At 39.1% G+C, this 17,368-nt stretch overlaps 1 protein-coding gene across 3 annotated transcripts in view; it reads right to left on the bottom strand.

Annotated features, from left to right (window-relative positions):
- Window positions 1–17,368, bottom strand: part of GXYLT1 (glucoside xylosyltransferase 1) — a 29,378-nt gene that overhangs the window by 8,495 nt on the left and 3,515 nt on the right. The window contains exons 2-5 of one of the 3 annotated variants that reach the window (XM_048065842.2): window positions 6,731–6,789; window positions 2,050–2,224; window positions 1,209–1,334; window positions 142–393 (exon numbers count right to left, since the gene is read on the bottom strand). In XM_048065842.2, coding sequence (XP_047921799.2) covers window positions 142–393; window positions 1,209–1,334; window positions 2,050–2,224; window positions 6,731–6,789 — 612 coding nt within the window. Of the gene's footprint in view, window positions 1–141; window positions 394–1,208; window positions 1,335–2,049; window positions 2,225–6,730; window positions 6,790–12,250; window positions 12,344–17,368 lie in introns of all 3 variants that reach the window. The other 2 variants (XM_048065840.2, XM_048065841.2) reach the window with 2 other exon arrangements.

The raw sequence follows: 17,368 nt of genomic DNA on the forward strand, positions 1-17,368 counted from the left end.
TTTAGACACAGCTTATTTTTAGATCATCTTTCCAGTTACAAGAAAAATGTTTTGAAAAATACTGTCCCAGGTGGATTTCAAACAGGATTGGAATTAAAAGTTGTAGAAGAACAAAAATTGCAACAAAGACAACATACATACCTTGAAATACTTTCTTCTGATACGTGTCATATTCATTAACATGACTCCAGAATTTATTCCAGTTACTCCATAATAGGGATGCCGAGCAAAGCGATTGTACCACCCGATACGAGGTTCTTCGTGTTCTGGTGCCATTGCAGCAATCTGGGTGGAGTTGAACTTTCTCAGAAAAGACCAAATATCATCAACAGGTCTCAAGAACAGGATGTCAGTATCAACATACAGTAATGAATCCACGTTTTTGAGGATTAACTGTGAGAAAAAAAAACAGTTTTATTGAACTTCTCTTCATAAAACAGAAGTTACTGCAGTTTACACATTTTAATACATTTTGGTCACATGCAAATTCGTTCATGCTAGACTGATGGCTCACAGTCAGGAATTTGATATTATTTCCCTTTGTCCCATTTTGAAGAAGTTTTTTAGGGTGAAACAGGTTTTACACAGGAAAGTAAAGCAAAGTCTGTATTTTATATCCTGGGGTTCTCAGGAGTAGCTTGTGGGCCAGGTGAAACATTGGAATAAAAAAAGCTCCTACCTTCCTGCGTCTTTCTCTTGCTTTGCTATACATCTATTCAAACAATGGGAGAAATGTAAGGATCCCCAAGAAGTGACAGTATTTGGGAGATAGCTGCCACTGCTACAATTCATCTAGCCTGAAGTATGATTTCTGAAGAATCTTAGATTAGCAAAGAAAAGGCTATACAAAACACTCTGGTAACAACAGGCTATTTCTTGATTTATTCTCCTGACATTTCTCAGACCTTGGAAAGCAAGAAACTTTCCAAATAAATGAAGAGACGTGATAAATCCTTCATACCTCTAAGAGGATGACATAACCTACAGCGCTAAGTATATAGTGCCATAATGCAGGAAGTGAGAAAAGGAATTTTATTCCAAAGTGCCACAGAAAAAATGGTAATTCCAGAGGATTTTTTTTCTTAAGAAGGTCACAAGAGTGACTTTTATGAGTAGTAGTCCTTTATTTAAAACTAAGCAGAAATTAGATTAACAAAGATAGCTTGATACACAGACTTCTGTGCTGTCCAATAACAGAAGAAACTTACTGGCAAGAACAGCCTTTGTGAAGCACATGGTTTAAACAATTTCTTCCATTCTGTCGCACTCTCAGTTGGAAATGTTATTGGATATAATGTGTAATTAATTTTTCCTTCATATGGTAAGTCATCAAGCTAGATGAAAAGATCACAGAAAAAATTACTTGCATTCAATTTTATTATGAAAAAGAAATCACTTCCCATTTAAATTAATAATTGAATACCACTGCAACACCTCTCTTCCAAAGCAGAAATGCTCCCTGAACTACAAAAATCCATCAACTACTTAAAATACTTGAATAAAAAGTGGCATCTGCAGGACAGTATGAATAAAACACGTCGTATCAGAGCACATACACAAGTGGAAGTAAAGTAATTATTATTTACAAAAAGTAAATACATCAAACATTTTTTCCCCATTAGTTTCCACAGGAGAAACATCAATGAAGTCTTTCTCAATTCAAAATAGCCTTACCCAATTTTGCCGTAATTACTCAAAGTATGACATTTTAAGCACTAAAATAGGAAAATCTTCCACAGCTATATACCAGTCAGCTTCTAATGCTGTCACTCCCGTCAACATTATATTAATAAACTGGAAGTCGCTAAGATTAGACAACCACATCTAACATCTTCACAAACCAAGGTTTCCTTTTGTTCAAACAATGTAAGGCTGATTCAGAAGGAAAAAAAAAATACCCATTGAACATTGTGAAGGACCTCAATGTTTTCTTAGAACCCTGTATTTCTGCCACTATGTTCAACAACTACTACCCAAGTAGTAGAGAAACCGTTAGGCATTACTCCAATTGTACTAAAAACTGATTAAATAAATGTCATGGGTACTTACTATATCTTTGAAACTCTCATGCAATTGGTCCTCAGCAAAAATATGAAACTGGAGAGGTTTGATGCTGAAGATAATGGCTGATCTCAACATAGTAACGGTCTCCTCCAGTCTCTCACCACAGGCAACCACTGCTAGATGCATTTTCTCAGAAGGATGTGCTTTCATATAATCATATCTGATACAAAAATAAGTTTTTCATTTGACATTATTCCTAGTACAGGCTTAAGAAAAAGCTCTACCATTTTCTGCAGAATGTAATTTAACAAAATAGTCTGTATCTTATTAAGTGAGCAATGGATAACTTAAACAGAACATACTAAACAATTGCATTATACCCCATACATAGATTTAAGTTTAATCTGAACTACTCTCATATCCACTCCCGCCATCCCACCCCACGAGGAAGAAACAAGAGATGGAAGACCTATACAGAAACTAGACACACAAGAAAACAAATGAAAACAAAAAGCATATTTATTTTCTTAGCAATCTTACTATTTATTACCAGCAAAGAATTCCATCAAAATCACTACATTAAAATAAAGGCTGTGTGAGGTTACATTAAAATGTGAAAGGCTGACAGCACTTTAAGTCCGTGCATGAGTTACTAGCTCATTTTCTCCCTTTTCCCTGGACATATCACAGATATGTAAACACGATGTGTGTTATATTTATATATATATATATATAAATAAGAGTTTAATTCTAACAAAAGTGAAATATCACTGCTTTTAAAAAGTTGCGTTCAATAATGTTTTTGCATGATCTAGGTATATTTTGTCCATCTTCTGCTCCAGTAAATCCTTACATCATAACCATGTTTCAGAGTTTCTCCAAAGCACTTGCAAAATGCAAAAAGATTTCTCCTCTCCTTTCATCCTGCAGGCACACAACTTGGTTTGGAAAGTGGTGAAGCTAACAGCTCAAATGGCTGTGCAGGATGTCCTGGTGCTCCCAGTGGTGCCAACAAATTCCACAGGTACCCTGATCATCTGCATCGCCCACATCTTTGGGCCAAACCACTGCAAGGTGCGAGAGCTGGGGAGTCGTTTCTCCCTTGGCCAACAGTTACAGTGAAAAGCGCCTGCTACATATTATACAAGGTATGTTTTAAAGCTATTATTTTAACACAACAGGCTAAAATTATCATCAGGTAAATACTAGTGTTTGCTTGCTAGTAAACACTGTGGGCATATTAAAGCTAAAACTGTTCTTTTGTGTTTTTTATTTATTTCATATACTTAACTATTATGAAAAGCTTTCAAATGTTTTATACACGTCAGCTCAAAGCCAACCTTTAAAACAATATTCTACACTTGAGCTATTCACATGCAACTAAGGGAGGAGATGGCCTAATAGAACTAAGAGCATCTGGAGATTTAAATTACAGCTTTCCAAGTTCTGAAAACACAGAATTCTTCAAAGTTAGAAAAGACATTCCCAAACTAGTAACAGTAGAGAAATGCTTGGCAAACATACCACCCATTCGTAGAAATTTGCCATAGATGCACTCCAAAATACAAATTAAGAGATCTGATTTTTAGCACAATCTCTACCTAATTTACACAACTAAAATATATTTAAATGCATACATGTTATATTTTATATCAACAAAAGATATAATGCATATTTTCTTTTTTTTAAAGGCATGGAAGATCAACACACATTATTTTGAGTTCTTTGAAGCAAAATACAAGCAATGATATTGTTGTAAAACTGCTGAAGTTTGGTACCATAAATAACAGTTGAGTTACTGAGCTGAAATAGTTCAAAGGCCCTAAAACTAAAAGAAATCCAACAACTCGGGGATGTAAGATTAACAAAACCTCAATTAGAGCATACAGTCAATCTTAAGGTTTGAGGTGTTACTAAACATCACATGGATGAAAGACCTCACTGGTAGGATTCAGATCCAAAACTGGGTATCTAAATGACGCTGGCATATAAAATTGTGTCCAATCTCTCATAAAAGCTAATGGAGATCTGGTGAGCAGGCAATGAACCCTAGACAGCAATTCATTTTACTTCAAAATAAATAGCTAGGCCTTGATTCAATTGTTTAACATAGGTATAGTGCCATTTAATATGCTCTAGAATATCCCACCTGACCTCCAGGGGCCAGTCCAAAAGGACAGGGTATCTCAAAGACCATGTTCTATTAGACTTACGCAGATGTCTGGGATAGCCTAGCACTTTGCTTTTAACACCAGACCTTTACTTCTTAGCCACTTACTGGCTAGTTACCTGGGTCACGCTCTATGCTCTTTCAGTTTTAACAACAGTTTAAGACCTACTTGACACAGATACATAAATGCAGACATCTATATTCAGAAGATTTAATCCACAGACTGAAGAAGTCCTGCAGCAAAACCTCAAAAAAATAGTTCAATTTAACAGAAAAAATGTATAAAATATAACTTTTAAATGTCACAGAGGCATGCCCATTCAGACCTGTATACCTAAAGCTAATCTAAACCTTACACCATGTAGCAAGCAGCTGAAGCAAAGCAAGCTGAATGTGATGAGTAGCTGAAATCCACAAATAAATGCACTGCTGCAGCCTGAACAAGCTGCAAGCACCAGATTAGCCTCATCACTAATCCACCGAAAAGGGAATTACAATAATTAAGCCCTGCAGTCATGAGAGCCTGCATTGATATTGCAAGGTCGTGTGATAAATAATGGCACCAACTACACACACTGCAGAGCTGAAAGCCAAGTTCCTGAACCACTTGTAACACATGGCTTTCTATCAATAAGGTATGATGAACATTATGCCAAAGCAGCTCTAAAACACATGGAGACTCAAAGAATATTATTTCTACATCTAGTGACATCTGCAAATAAAAGAACATTTCAAGCCACACAAGAAAAAACTTGTTATAATGCTTTCACACTCACTTTGCCCACATCTAATCTGTTTTGTGTGTACGACTCCATGAGTTCAATTTTCTCAAATCTCTGCTTGAAAGTATTTTTTTGAAAAGGCGAAAAACTAGAAAAAGCTAAAAAAAAAAATGAATTTCCATTTGCACAATATGGGGAACAGCTGGACTGAGATCTGTAAGGGCCCAATGCAAAGCTTTATCCCCGAAGCAGATGGAGCAAGAAGCCATTTCAAAGAGCGGGCCATCATGCTCCGTGGAGATCATCAGCTAAGAAGGGGATGAGACATAGTAGGTGTCACACACACTACAGCAGGAGTTACAAAACTCCAGAGCTGTGGCTCTCACTCCAGACTCCGTGAAGAGACATCCTCTAGCGATTAGAAGCTGCATTCGACTTCCCTGCGCATGGGCCATTGGCAGTCACATCCTCTTTATTTTTTTTTTTTTTTTAAGCAATCTGGCCTCAGGCTGCTCCTCAGCCTCCACAAACACCCCTTTCCGCTCCCAGAGGACAATCACTGTTCCACCTTCACCCCGGGACACTAACTCCTTACACCTCATTTCTAATCCTCCACTGCCTGCACCTTTAGCCACTTTTTGCCCCTCCTCCTGCCATTAGCAGTCGCATAAACTTTATGTTGCCCAGAAGCATTTATCAGCCCGAGCCCTTCAGTCTCACCTTCATCATTAATATAACCCACCAGCAGAGCCAGTTATCAGTGCCACGACTCGCCTCATTCCCTTCTTCAATATTACGTCTACATGACTTTAGTCTTCCCCCTAATTCCTTTCAAAATCTTCTGCCTTCACTTGCTCCCTTCTCTACTTCTCCTTCCTGACTTTTCCAGCCTCCGTAACCCTCTTCCCCTTCTTCACTCCATCGCTCTCTGCTGCAGTCAGTTAGGTAGTTACCTCACCAGAAGACAGCAAAAGCAAAACCTTGTTCATTTAGACAGCAACTTCTCATCACTGTGGGTTGCGTGTTGTCTAATGACACCAGCTTCCTCAGGCAGTACAGATTTTGCAGCAGTGCAGTAGCTGAGCTGCCCACGAGCAAAATAAATTTACTTTAGAAGAACTGTAACTTCTCTGAACCTGTGCAAGTTTTCAGAGATGGGAAACCTCAGAGCAGAACTTCTTACTGAACTTCAAAAAAAAAAAAAAGGTTCTGAAAGTGTTTGACACTTCCAAAAAAAATGGTTTCAGATTTTTTTTTTTTTTTTTTTACTTTTAACAAAATGTTCAGAGGCACCATGTGAAACAAAAATACAAATGCGGATCTTCATACGCATATTGCTAATTACCAATAGCCGGATGTTTTGGTGTGAGAAAACTTAGTGCAGAAGCTGGAGAAAACAACAGAGCGTATTTCAGTAAGGCTTTCTGATAGACTAACAAGAAAAATTTGAGAATTCTAGCTTGTAAAGAAAAAAGTCTCCCAAAATTGATGTGGGAGTCCTAGCTCGTGTGTGTGTGGAGCTCTGGTAATTGAAATGGAAGAGCAAAGAATGCACCCGTAGTCCAACAGACGATACTGTGCAGAAAGCAATGACAAGATTTGGGTGTTTAGGGACAAATAAGAGTATCCTCAGAAAAAAATTTCTAATTACATGTCAGTGTCAGTAAAAATAAAAGGAAATAAATCACCTGAGAGCACCACACATACTTGAATGAGTTTAGAAAATATGAAGAAAAACCAACCCACTTAAACACTATGAGAGCAAAACCACGTACTTTGAAACATGGTGCTCAGGAGCAGCAAAAACTATGGTGCAAGGCATGCCCTGACGTACCTGTGTTGAAGTGCAGACCTGCATTCTGTCCTGATGAATTCTGCTGTGGCATTAGCAACCTAGGAGGAATGTAGCTGGTTATGCTCAATGAATCTGCTACAACAAGGTTTTCCAGAGCCCGTCCGTCAAGATGTTGCCTTTTATTTAAAAGAGGTATAACATGACAGACTGTATATTAAATGAGCGTTTCTAGGTCAATTAAAATTACAAAGTAATAGTTTGCTCTTCTCAAACCCTCAGTGCACCTCAGCTGAACTTCTTGGGAAAAAAGGTGTATCTTTTTTTTTAATTAATCTTATTTTTCACCACAACTTTTTTTTTTTTTTGGCACATACAAATATAGTGGCACTGGATTACAAAAAGTCATTAAGGAACCTTAATTTGTGTTTAAAAAAAAAAAAAACACTGGTGCATAAGAATTCCTTTTACCATCCACTGATCTGCTACTAAGAACATGCCTAGAGGTTATCAGGAAGCTCCCAGAACAACTTCGCTGGCTGTCAGGCTGTCTTCCCTGACTCCTTTAACGTGGCTGGGGAAGCCAAGGAAGGAAAGGTTAGCATCCAGCTACTGAGAATACAGATTGATATGAATAGCTGAAGCATTAAATCAACTGAGTAGCTGTTGTCCTTTCAGATTTTGACTCATCAAAGAGGACAATTAAAAATATTTGTAATTTTCTGAGAAAAGGGCAGTCAACTTGCACAACTAGTTTTCATGTACAAGCGCCACTGCATTACACGATGCTAACACTAGACTATAAGAATTGTTTTGTAGGTTACAGGTGAACATTCACGTAGAATGTTCTTGTAGAATGTGTAGAATGCAAAATAACAAGAGTTATTCTACCTCCAAACAAGTTTTCCCTATGTTTTTTCTGGGAGAGTGTTTCTTTGATCGTTTTCCCATATGCTCTGTACCACACACATCATGCCTGCTATATGTGGCTCCCTAAGCAAGGTGGCTTAATTAAGTCTCAGTCCTTCCTCAACATCACTAACCTAACTTCCCATTTGGTTGTTCAATCAAGGATTAGATTGCCAGGTTCACAGCTGTGTTGAAAGTTGCTTTACTCATACAAAAAAAAAAAATCCTACTGCAAACGGGTTTTCTCTTTTGGTATAAAAAGCTAGCCACATTATCACTGCAAATATTTTCCCCATACAAATCTTCTGGTAATTGGCATGTAAAATACAAATCAAATTGGATAGAACATGCAGGACAAATTTTCATATAACCAACCTGTATTATTTCAAATCTGGCACCACAGCACATCTCAAAAGAACAAATGGTAGATATGTAAATACAATATGGATGGCTTACTTATCACATCCTCTTTTCTTGTAATGCTTTGTGCTTGATCTAAATCAATTGAGCATTAAAGAGCGTGACCCAGCAGCCTTTACTCACCAGAAAAAGAAAAATAAATAGGCAGAGTGAAAAGGCAGCAAAGCCTGCACTGATCAAAATGCAACTGTGAAATCATTCCCACATTTACAGAAAGTATGATCAACGAAACCACAGAAATTATCTGGATTTGAAAGTGATAAAAACTCTAGTTTTTACTGAGCTTAACTTTCTACCACAGCACTGAATTAAAAATAAGCCCTAATCAAAGCTTATTTTGTGTAAGTACGCTAATGATACCGCTGCATATGATGTCTAAATGTCATCTACTCAATTACAAACTCAATTAGTAGATTACGTATGAAGTTACAATTAGCCATTTAAAAATCTACTAGAGAAGTTGAAAGTCCCATCCTCCAACGAGCTGGATATTTTCAGGACTTTCACAATTCATTTTAATTTATCCATATCACCAGGACCTCGATGCACTCAAGAAACGTGAAATGCCTTTTTAATTAGGCAATGCAAGTTAAAACCCACTTAGAAACAACATCCAACAACTGAAAGCAGACAGACCAGATAACCAAAGTAATGACCTCTCAGATTTTTTTTCTTACTCAGTCTACTGCACAGATGAGCAGCCACACCTGCCAGGTCACATTGGGCACCATGAGAGGTGCACCAAAAAGGACATGAATCATCTAGGTAGGTCATGCAAAAGCCAAGCCTCATTTTATCTTTATCAGCATTGTTTAAATTTTGGATAAAATCTAACCATTATATGTTAAAAAAAAAACCAAAAAACCAAAAACTGATCTCATCCTTCTTCTATTAAAATAAAGGCTAACAAGAAATATTCTGTACATAAGACGTTCTGTCTGAATAGTGTTGTTAATCACAATGTTGATATAAAACATGGATGCAGAATGGCTCAAAAATCCATCCCATGTACAGCATGGACAATAGATCTCAGACTAACTTAAAGGGACAAGATCCATATAAACCATCATTAGAAACATCAACTGCTCAGAGCTCACTGATCGCAAGTGAGGTTGAATTAGACACTTCGGTCTGATTCATGGTAGAGCTAAGAACACCTCTCCTACGAACTTCCAGACCTCTAGGGGTCTCCAACACTTCTGTTGTACAAACTTGAATCTTACAAATCCACATTTTTGTTGTCACTTCATGCATTAAACATATACAGTTACTCAGACAAAAACGATGCAGCAATCTGCATTTCAAAAATGTCTATGCCAAGTTCTCTCTCATGGATAAATGCATTACCTGCAGTTCCAATGTCCAGAAGAAAAAAAGCTGACAACAGTTTCAGGTTATAAACACAGAAAAAAAATTGAAGGTTTTCAAAAGAAAGATTTAAAAATCTAGAGGATAAAGGACAACCTTTAATGTCTGAATAACTTGACTGATAAAGGGAGAAGAGATACTCCATCTCATACTACATTGAGATAAAATTTATGAATATACTATTAGCAAAGAAACTCTGTCTATGTGGTCTACTCTGGACAAACTTATTTGGGTCCATTTATTGAAAGGGCACGCATAGAACACCAGAAGCTCTATTCACAAACTGATTTATGATTTGGATAAATACCGTTCCCTTTTTATGGATTAAATCTGACCAAACACAATACTCAAGATAAGTGGTGGTGTGGTTCAATGACCAGACTATGCCATCTCTATTAAAAACATACTCATTGGAACTCCCATTATTTTGTTGCCAAGTCTATAGGCAGTGGAGTTAGCTATTCTAAGATTTCAATAAGATACATAACTGTTAGGTTTTTCTCATATCCCAGTCTCTTCAAAATGCTGCTTTATTTTGCACATCACTACAACAATCATACTTAGTTGTATAACACAAAGGTTCAGTGAACTGAGGATCAAATTGTAATAGGTAGAGGTTATAAGGTAGAAGTTTCAGTCCTTTATTGCAAAAGATATCCAAATCAATCAGTGTTGCCTCTTTACAGAAAGAGTTTATCTTCTTGAAGAGTCAATCTTGAAGTGGCTTTACACACATGATGTCAGGAAACAAGAATGCTAGATTTCATTTGCAGCGATTAATAAACTTGCATGGAATTAAGTTCATTCCTCTTCCTCCAAAATCTTCCTGCAAGCTTGAGAATGACTCAATATCACTTGAGAAGCATAAAATGGTACAAACGGCCTGAATTCAACTTATCAATGCACTTAGTACAATACACCTATTTTCTTTGAGAGAAAAGCAAAATTACAGCTCATATCCAAAGCTGAATCCAAATGGCAACTCTATTCTGTTATTCCAGCACATGCGAGGAAATGAGGCTTATGCAACAGGCTGAATGCTGAGACACTGAAATTGCTTGCTGCCGTCCAAAGAGGGAGCACTTTCTCCTCCTTTCTGCCATCTTCCCCACTCTTCTTACACAAACCCAAATTCTGGCACTCACTGCACCTCTCTGAAACTAACTGAACTCATTAAACATAAAAAGAATTAAAGCCTGAGGGAGATAGGTGGATCCCTCTGAAGTTAAGACAGGTCAGTAAGGAAATAAGCACTAGAGCCAGCACAACATTCACAGAACCACAGAACAGCTGAGGCTGCTCCAACCCCTGCTCCAGCAGGGACACCCAGAGCAGGCTGCCCAGGACCACGTCCAGGCGGCTTTTGAAGAACTACAAGGAAGAAGACTCCTCAGCCTCTCTGGGCAGCTGCAGCATTCTCAATAGAACAGAACGTGTTACAGCTTAATGTATGTGCAAAGGAACTGCATGGTGTTTGTCCAGTTCTGGTTCCAAGATCCCACCACTTACCTTGAGCCTGGCATAAAATCTGGAAGGGAAGTTTTCTGCTGGTTTAACGCGTTCCATTGTATCGTGGAGAGTTTGGGGACATCATCACAGGCAATGGGGTCAGAAGACAACACCACCCTCTCCTCTTTCAGCACTGCACAACTGCTACACTGGCTCAGATGTCCATGAATGAACAAAGCATACAATCTCATTCTGTCTCTCCAAAAAGGAGAGACTAAGCCCCTAACACCCCCCACCGCAAAAGCACTGGCACTCAGTTTACCCCCACATCACTAAACTTCATGATGCTAAACTCCCAAAAGCTAACCTTAAGGGAAAAGGATGTGAACCGAGTCCATTCAGACAGTTAAATAAACCAAAGGGAAACTCAGATGAATCCCTCTGCCAAAGGAGGGTGACACACTGGCTACTAAGTGCAGGGAGAAAGACTCAGCAGTCCCAGTTTAACTGGGTACTTCACTAACAGCCTAAAAATCAATCTAAGCCATACCTTCAAGTAACTTCTTGGCAACTGATAAGTTTAAAAAGCACTGAAAGCACACAAACAAAGAGGAATAGGGGACAGATCTAAAATCTTTCCCATGATTATCATTTTCAGTAACATTTTAAGTTTTGTGAAGCTAAAGCTTCACAAAATGGATGATCATTTCAATTTTAGATATAAGAAAAAATAACTTTAAACTTTAGTTATATACTGAGGGGAACTATACAGGTTAGAGAAGATACCTCAAGAAGATTAAGGCTTCCTCCATTTCTTTACAAGTTACTTTCCTAATCTGACAGCCTAAAGCAAGTGAACAACCACATCAAAGCATTTAAACTTCTTGTTAAAGATAAAACTAAGGACACAGTATACGCTTTAACATACTGTATCTTAAAATGCATTCTACAGTAGTCATTTCAGTGGTTTGGGTTGAAGTACCCTCCTCGTATTCTATATAATATGGAATTTTAACAAAAACCCCAAGACTTTACTAAGCTTACCTGTCATGATTACAAGTCACATCATGGGTATTACTGTGCTACAAGTTTTATTTATCAAAAAAAATCATCAGTAACTTTTAAAAATATATTCAGATTGACTTTTTACCAATGTTAACAAATATTTATTTAAGGAAGCAACATAACTGAAAAAAATATTCTTTGTAATAACACTTCTTGTACAACGTCTCAAAACATAATAGAACAAAAAGAGAAAGCCTATCTAAAGGCAACCACAATACAAGCATGTGAAATATATGTCAAGCAATCAAAAGATTTTGCTTTGTCACCTTGTTAAATAGCGAGAAATGTTGTTATAGTAGCTGCACCTGTCTGTAACCAAATAATAAAGTACTATTTAATAATAGATCCTACCTAAAAGCAGCTTCCCAAAAGCAGTTCATTCCACAAACATCAGAGGGCAGCATCCAATAGGAATTCCAGAAAGATACAGACAAATTCTTACACCTAACAGGATAAGACAAAAATAACCTATATGAATGTTACTGAATTTATGGCAAAGTTAAATGGATTATTTTGTAGCTCAAACATAACTTGAATAGGTAATTACTTGGCAGAAGACTCCCTATGTAATGCAGCTTGGATAACACAAAAGAGGAGGTGTCAACCAGGAGGGGTTCTTTTAAGGAAGAGCAGTCCCAATCCTTTCACCTTTCCTCTCCATGTATTTTTAGAGTGAGAGAAACAAAAGGGCTGGATTTTTTTTTAAGGTTGTTCTACGTTCTCTGCTTAGTGCAAGTCCAAGGCAACACAAAGCTGCAAAGAACTCCCTCACCTTTGCAGTACCTTTGTCTAACCTAAGCAGAGGAGTAGAACATTCAATTCCAAACTTACACTGTCCATTTAAACACAAACCCTATTCATCCATGACTATTTAGAGCACACCTGCAAAACTCATTTAAAACTGGACTTTCAGCACCAATTGATTCCATTATTTCAAAGGTTATTACAAAACAGAAATAATCACCACATCTGAAAAGTTTTCCTTCCCCATGTTAATGACAAGACTAATAATTTGTTGACTTGTGCTACACTAACAACTGAAAAATAAGGTTTGCTAGACCACCGCTAAATTTTATGAAATAGCAATACAGGAAATATTTTAAAAGAGCATTAGAAGTGCGTGGTTCCAAGTTTCAGTTGAGGGAATCAACATTACGATTTAAAATCGTAAATGAGCATGGGGAATACTGCAAAGCAAGACGTATGCACTGTTCAGTGACTTCCTATGCTTCATCTTTATGCCCTGGTGACATGATGCCAACGGTGTTTACCCTTGTCTGAAAATTAGTATCTGTGAATCAAAAATGTGCAAGAAGGAAAACCACACAAAAAAAATGATGATGGAAAGATTAAAGGACTACAGCTCAAAACCGTACTGGAAGTTTGTTTTGCAAGATTTAAATCAATCAGCACTATCTCGGCAGGGTAACCTGACACCTGCAAAGGCCAATTCTTTGTGAAAAATCACATTTAGTATTTACTGTAGTATCAAAAATGGCAAGCTGTAGAATTTCTTGACACTTGAAAAAAAATGATAAACATGCAAAATATTATACTAAGCCTCATTAATTGTTGGTGGGGCTGAGTTCTTCGGTAGGGATCACAGGAAATCCTCATATCCTGTAGATACATGTGTTTGCAAGAATTAGAGAAATCTAATCCACAAATAAATATCTAGGTATGAAAAAGGGTAACGGATTTGGGTAAGTGCATATTTGCGTTTCTCTGGGGAAAGTTAATGGTATAAAACTGCAAGTTGTCTGTGCCAGATTCTCTCTTACCTTAATCTTTGTTACTTCTGAAGTTTCAAAAAAAAAAAAAAAAGCAAACAACCTTCAAGGCACATTAAGACCTTGTGCTTACCTGAAGAACAATCTTTACAATCTCCAGTACTCTCTCTCTCATTTACTCTCATGTACTCTCTCTCATTATTTTGAGGTCAAATTAATAGACTCTCAATAAATTAAAAGACTCTCAAAAAAACAGTCTCTGGTTTGGAAGATTATCGTATTATTATTACAGGGGATTCTTCTTCCAGCTGTCACAAGAGCGGTGTTTTTCTCAGCTGCCTTGAGCTACTGTCTTATCCAGCCTACTATGGCAAGAGGCAAGCTTGAATTAATGCCAAAGTGCTTTCTCTGCCACATTAGGCCTCTTCAATACCCCATTTAGCACTATGACAAGGTTGTCAGCCATGGATTTGATTCATAAACTCCATTTGAAAGAGAGGTGTTACCAAGATGCAGGTGTATGTACTTTGCCTAATGTTAGACTTTTTCCTGCAAACAGACCCATCTCTCAACGGACCGTACGCTACCGTATTCCATACGGCTTTCACACAGACTGATTAAGAGACTGAAACTGACGGGTAGCATTTTCTTATTGCTATTCGCAATAAGCTCATTCAAAAAAGACATTCACGAAGACTGTATTTTTTTTACTTGAAAACTAGAATAATATTTGAGAAAAGCTTGGAAGACAAACAAAGTGTCAGAAGTGATTCACAAAGCCAAGGAGGTGCGTTTTGTCCAACAAACAGGTTACCTGAGAGAACACTAGTCGGGCAGGAATAGTCACCTTCAGCATTAGGATATTTTGCCCCGCCTGATACAGGCTGTGTGGTTGAAGGCTAATCTCCATAAACACAGAGGAGAAAAGAAAGGCTGGAGGAAACCCAGCAAACCAAGCAGCCCTGCCCCAGCTCCTCCCAGCCGTGAGGCAGAAGGTACGGGGCCCGCCTCACTCCCTCACCCCACAGCTGAGGGGGCTGCCAGCAGGGGCAGGGGGCCTGCTGGGGAAGGGCGTTCGGGGGAATGACCTTTTAGGTTTTACCTTAATCCTAAACGAATGACCTTTAGGTTTAGGGGAATGACCAAAGACAGGGAAAGCTATGGATTGAGGTGAACTGTGGAGAAGGGAGAAAGGGAGAACAGAGAGAAGGCCCGGTGAGATGTATACAGGCTGCCAGGCGTACCGCCGGCCACGTGTGCCTGATGGGCAGCCTCCTGAACACACTCAATTTCTATACTCCTGGGTGAAGGGGTGCTCTGTTCTGTGTGTGTGTGCGTGCATGGAGGCCAGCAGCTGAAAAGGCAGCCTCATCACAGGGCCTCAGGAGCCTGTGGTGCCAGAAACCAGAGACCTGTGTGCACCCGGCGAGCGGGTAAGCACGGTGGTACACGCAGACACTAGCAAGAAGCAAGCCAGACTAGCCCACAAGTGGGGTAGATGGCTTGGGAGTCGGGTAACAGAGAGGCCCCAAGTCTGGGCCAGACTGCAGAGATCAAATCCTGAGACAGCTACTGAAAGCGTCAGGGGTTTAAGCCAGCCCCAGAAGTCTCAGTGCCTGAGCGGTGGCCCCTGGGGGGACCAGGGGGTCCCAGTCAGCCAGCGGAGGGGCCTGGTGAGTTGCAGTTTGACATTAAGGCCACAGGTCTGGACCAGCTCTGCGAAAGATCCATTCGCATGAAGCAACTGGGAGACCAGGCAATCTGCCTGCCAGACAGACTGAGTGTCTAAGGGCGGTTAGTGGAGGGATCCACAGATCCGCATCAGTGCCTGGGTGTGTATATTTAGGGAGTCTGAGTACCAGCGACCACAGCGGGGCCGCAAGCCTGGTGGTTTGCGTGCCCAGGGCAGAGACAGGGGAGACCAGCCTGTCCAGCAGCTGGCTCCTGCCCCTCTGAGTGCCTAAGGCCAGTTACTGCAAGGATCCACGCTGCGTACATTTACATACTTTTCACTAAGAGGCTTCCACCCTGATTAGCCAGAGGATGGAACAGGATCAGGCCACCTGTGCTGTCTGTGGTTGTGCAAGAGCTATTTTCTCTGTGTTGATGTCTGTGGCCAGCCGTATGCGTATGCATGTAGTGTGGGCATGGGCGCCTGTCGGGAATTAATGCTCAGCTTTGCCATCATCAGCCTCGCCACCGGACTACTGGGCTGGACAACTCCTAACACCAACCACTGCCAAAAAAAAAATAAAAAAAAACAAAGAAATACAAAGCTTTAAGAACACTGTTAGCACAGACAAGCATTCTCAACATTCCATTTAACAGTTCTACGCATCTCTCCCCTAGACAATTATCCATTTAATTCCTCTAACAGGTAATTTAGTTTCAACACAGAGAGACAGTAAGAAAAATTTAGTTTTATAGATATAGCAAAAATGTATATATTTTGACCTGAAAAGAAGGATTTGGAGCAATGTTTAATTTATGTGCAAAATACCTAGCAATGCATGCCTCACACTGACTGAGGCCCTCTGCTCAAGCAAGGCAAGTTCTCACCATAAGGATCTCCCAGCAACCAGTGGCAAAAAAATCCTTTTGTTAAGCATGCTGGTGGGCTTCCTATTAATGGAGATCATAGCTTTCAAGCATACTTCTCAGTCCAGATGGCATCTCTTACACCACTGTAACTTCCTAATGATTTAGCTGCATGTCCAAATAGTCAGGGTTGCAGCCAACTAACTTGAGTCATGGCTGCTGCATCCCTTCAGTACTGCACTAACAGCCCAACACCAAACTGCAAGCATCGAGTAACCGAGAAAGACTGGCGCAGCAAAACACGAAGGCTGCAGTTTTATTTCCTTCCTGCTCATACATGCGGGAGTAAAAAGTTAGGAAATAAGAGTTGTTCAGTTCCACTCCCAAACACACTGAGAAGCCCTGATTCTTCTGAATAGCTTTTCCTGAACGATATCCCAAATTTGTTTTGATTTATTTTAATCTGAAAAGTAATAGCTTTATTAGACAGGAGGCAGCAGATCCCAAGTTTGATGTTAAAACATCTGACACAGGACAAACTTTTTTACTAGAAGAGTCTTGACATTGTTTCATCAACTAATAACATGTTTATTTAAAACAGCATTTGTTAGTCAACTTAGCTACTTGACACACTCAGATGATTTTTTTAAATGAAGTTTCAACTTCAAATTATTCCATGCTTCATCCTTTTAAAAGTTTTACTCACATTTTGAAACGTTCAGACAGTTCCTAGACCAATTCCTTAACGTACAATAGCTGAGAAACACTGGTGAAACTGCTGGTTACGTTCTGACACAGAGGAAAACAGCTGCCTACAGTGCAAGGGAAGAAAGATCTATCACAACCATCCCACTCTGCTGCCTAAGCTGCTGGGTTATACACTTCTTGCACTTTTCCAGGCACTATAATCCACTTAACTCTCCCTTCGCCAGTCTAGTTAGAGAGCAAGAGAGTCAGACAGCAGTTACACGTCACAAAACAGTGTGCCTGGCTGCATGAAAATGCTAAACTAGAGCATAACAAAAAAATGTCTAATTTTAATAGGGTCAAATTCGTTGACCTCACTGAATTCATGGAGCTGACTACAGACCGATCCCTGCTCTGTTTCACAAACTTGCCATTAGATTAGCACTCCTTTTGGATCCAAATAGAAAGAGGAAGATTATCTGCTTAATTGAAGTGGCAATATTGATAAAATTAA

The sequence above is a fragment of the Anser cygnoides genome, chromosome 1 (genome assembly GCF_040182565.1).
Source record: "Anser cygnoides isolate HZ-2024a breed goose chromosome 1, Taihu_goose_T2T_genome, whole genome shotgun sequence".
Taxonomy (NCBI): Eukaryota; Metazoa; Chordata; class Aves; order Anseriformes; family Anatidae; genus Anser; species Anser cygnoides.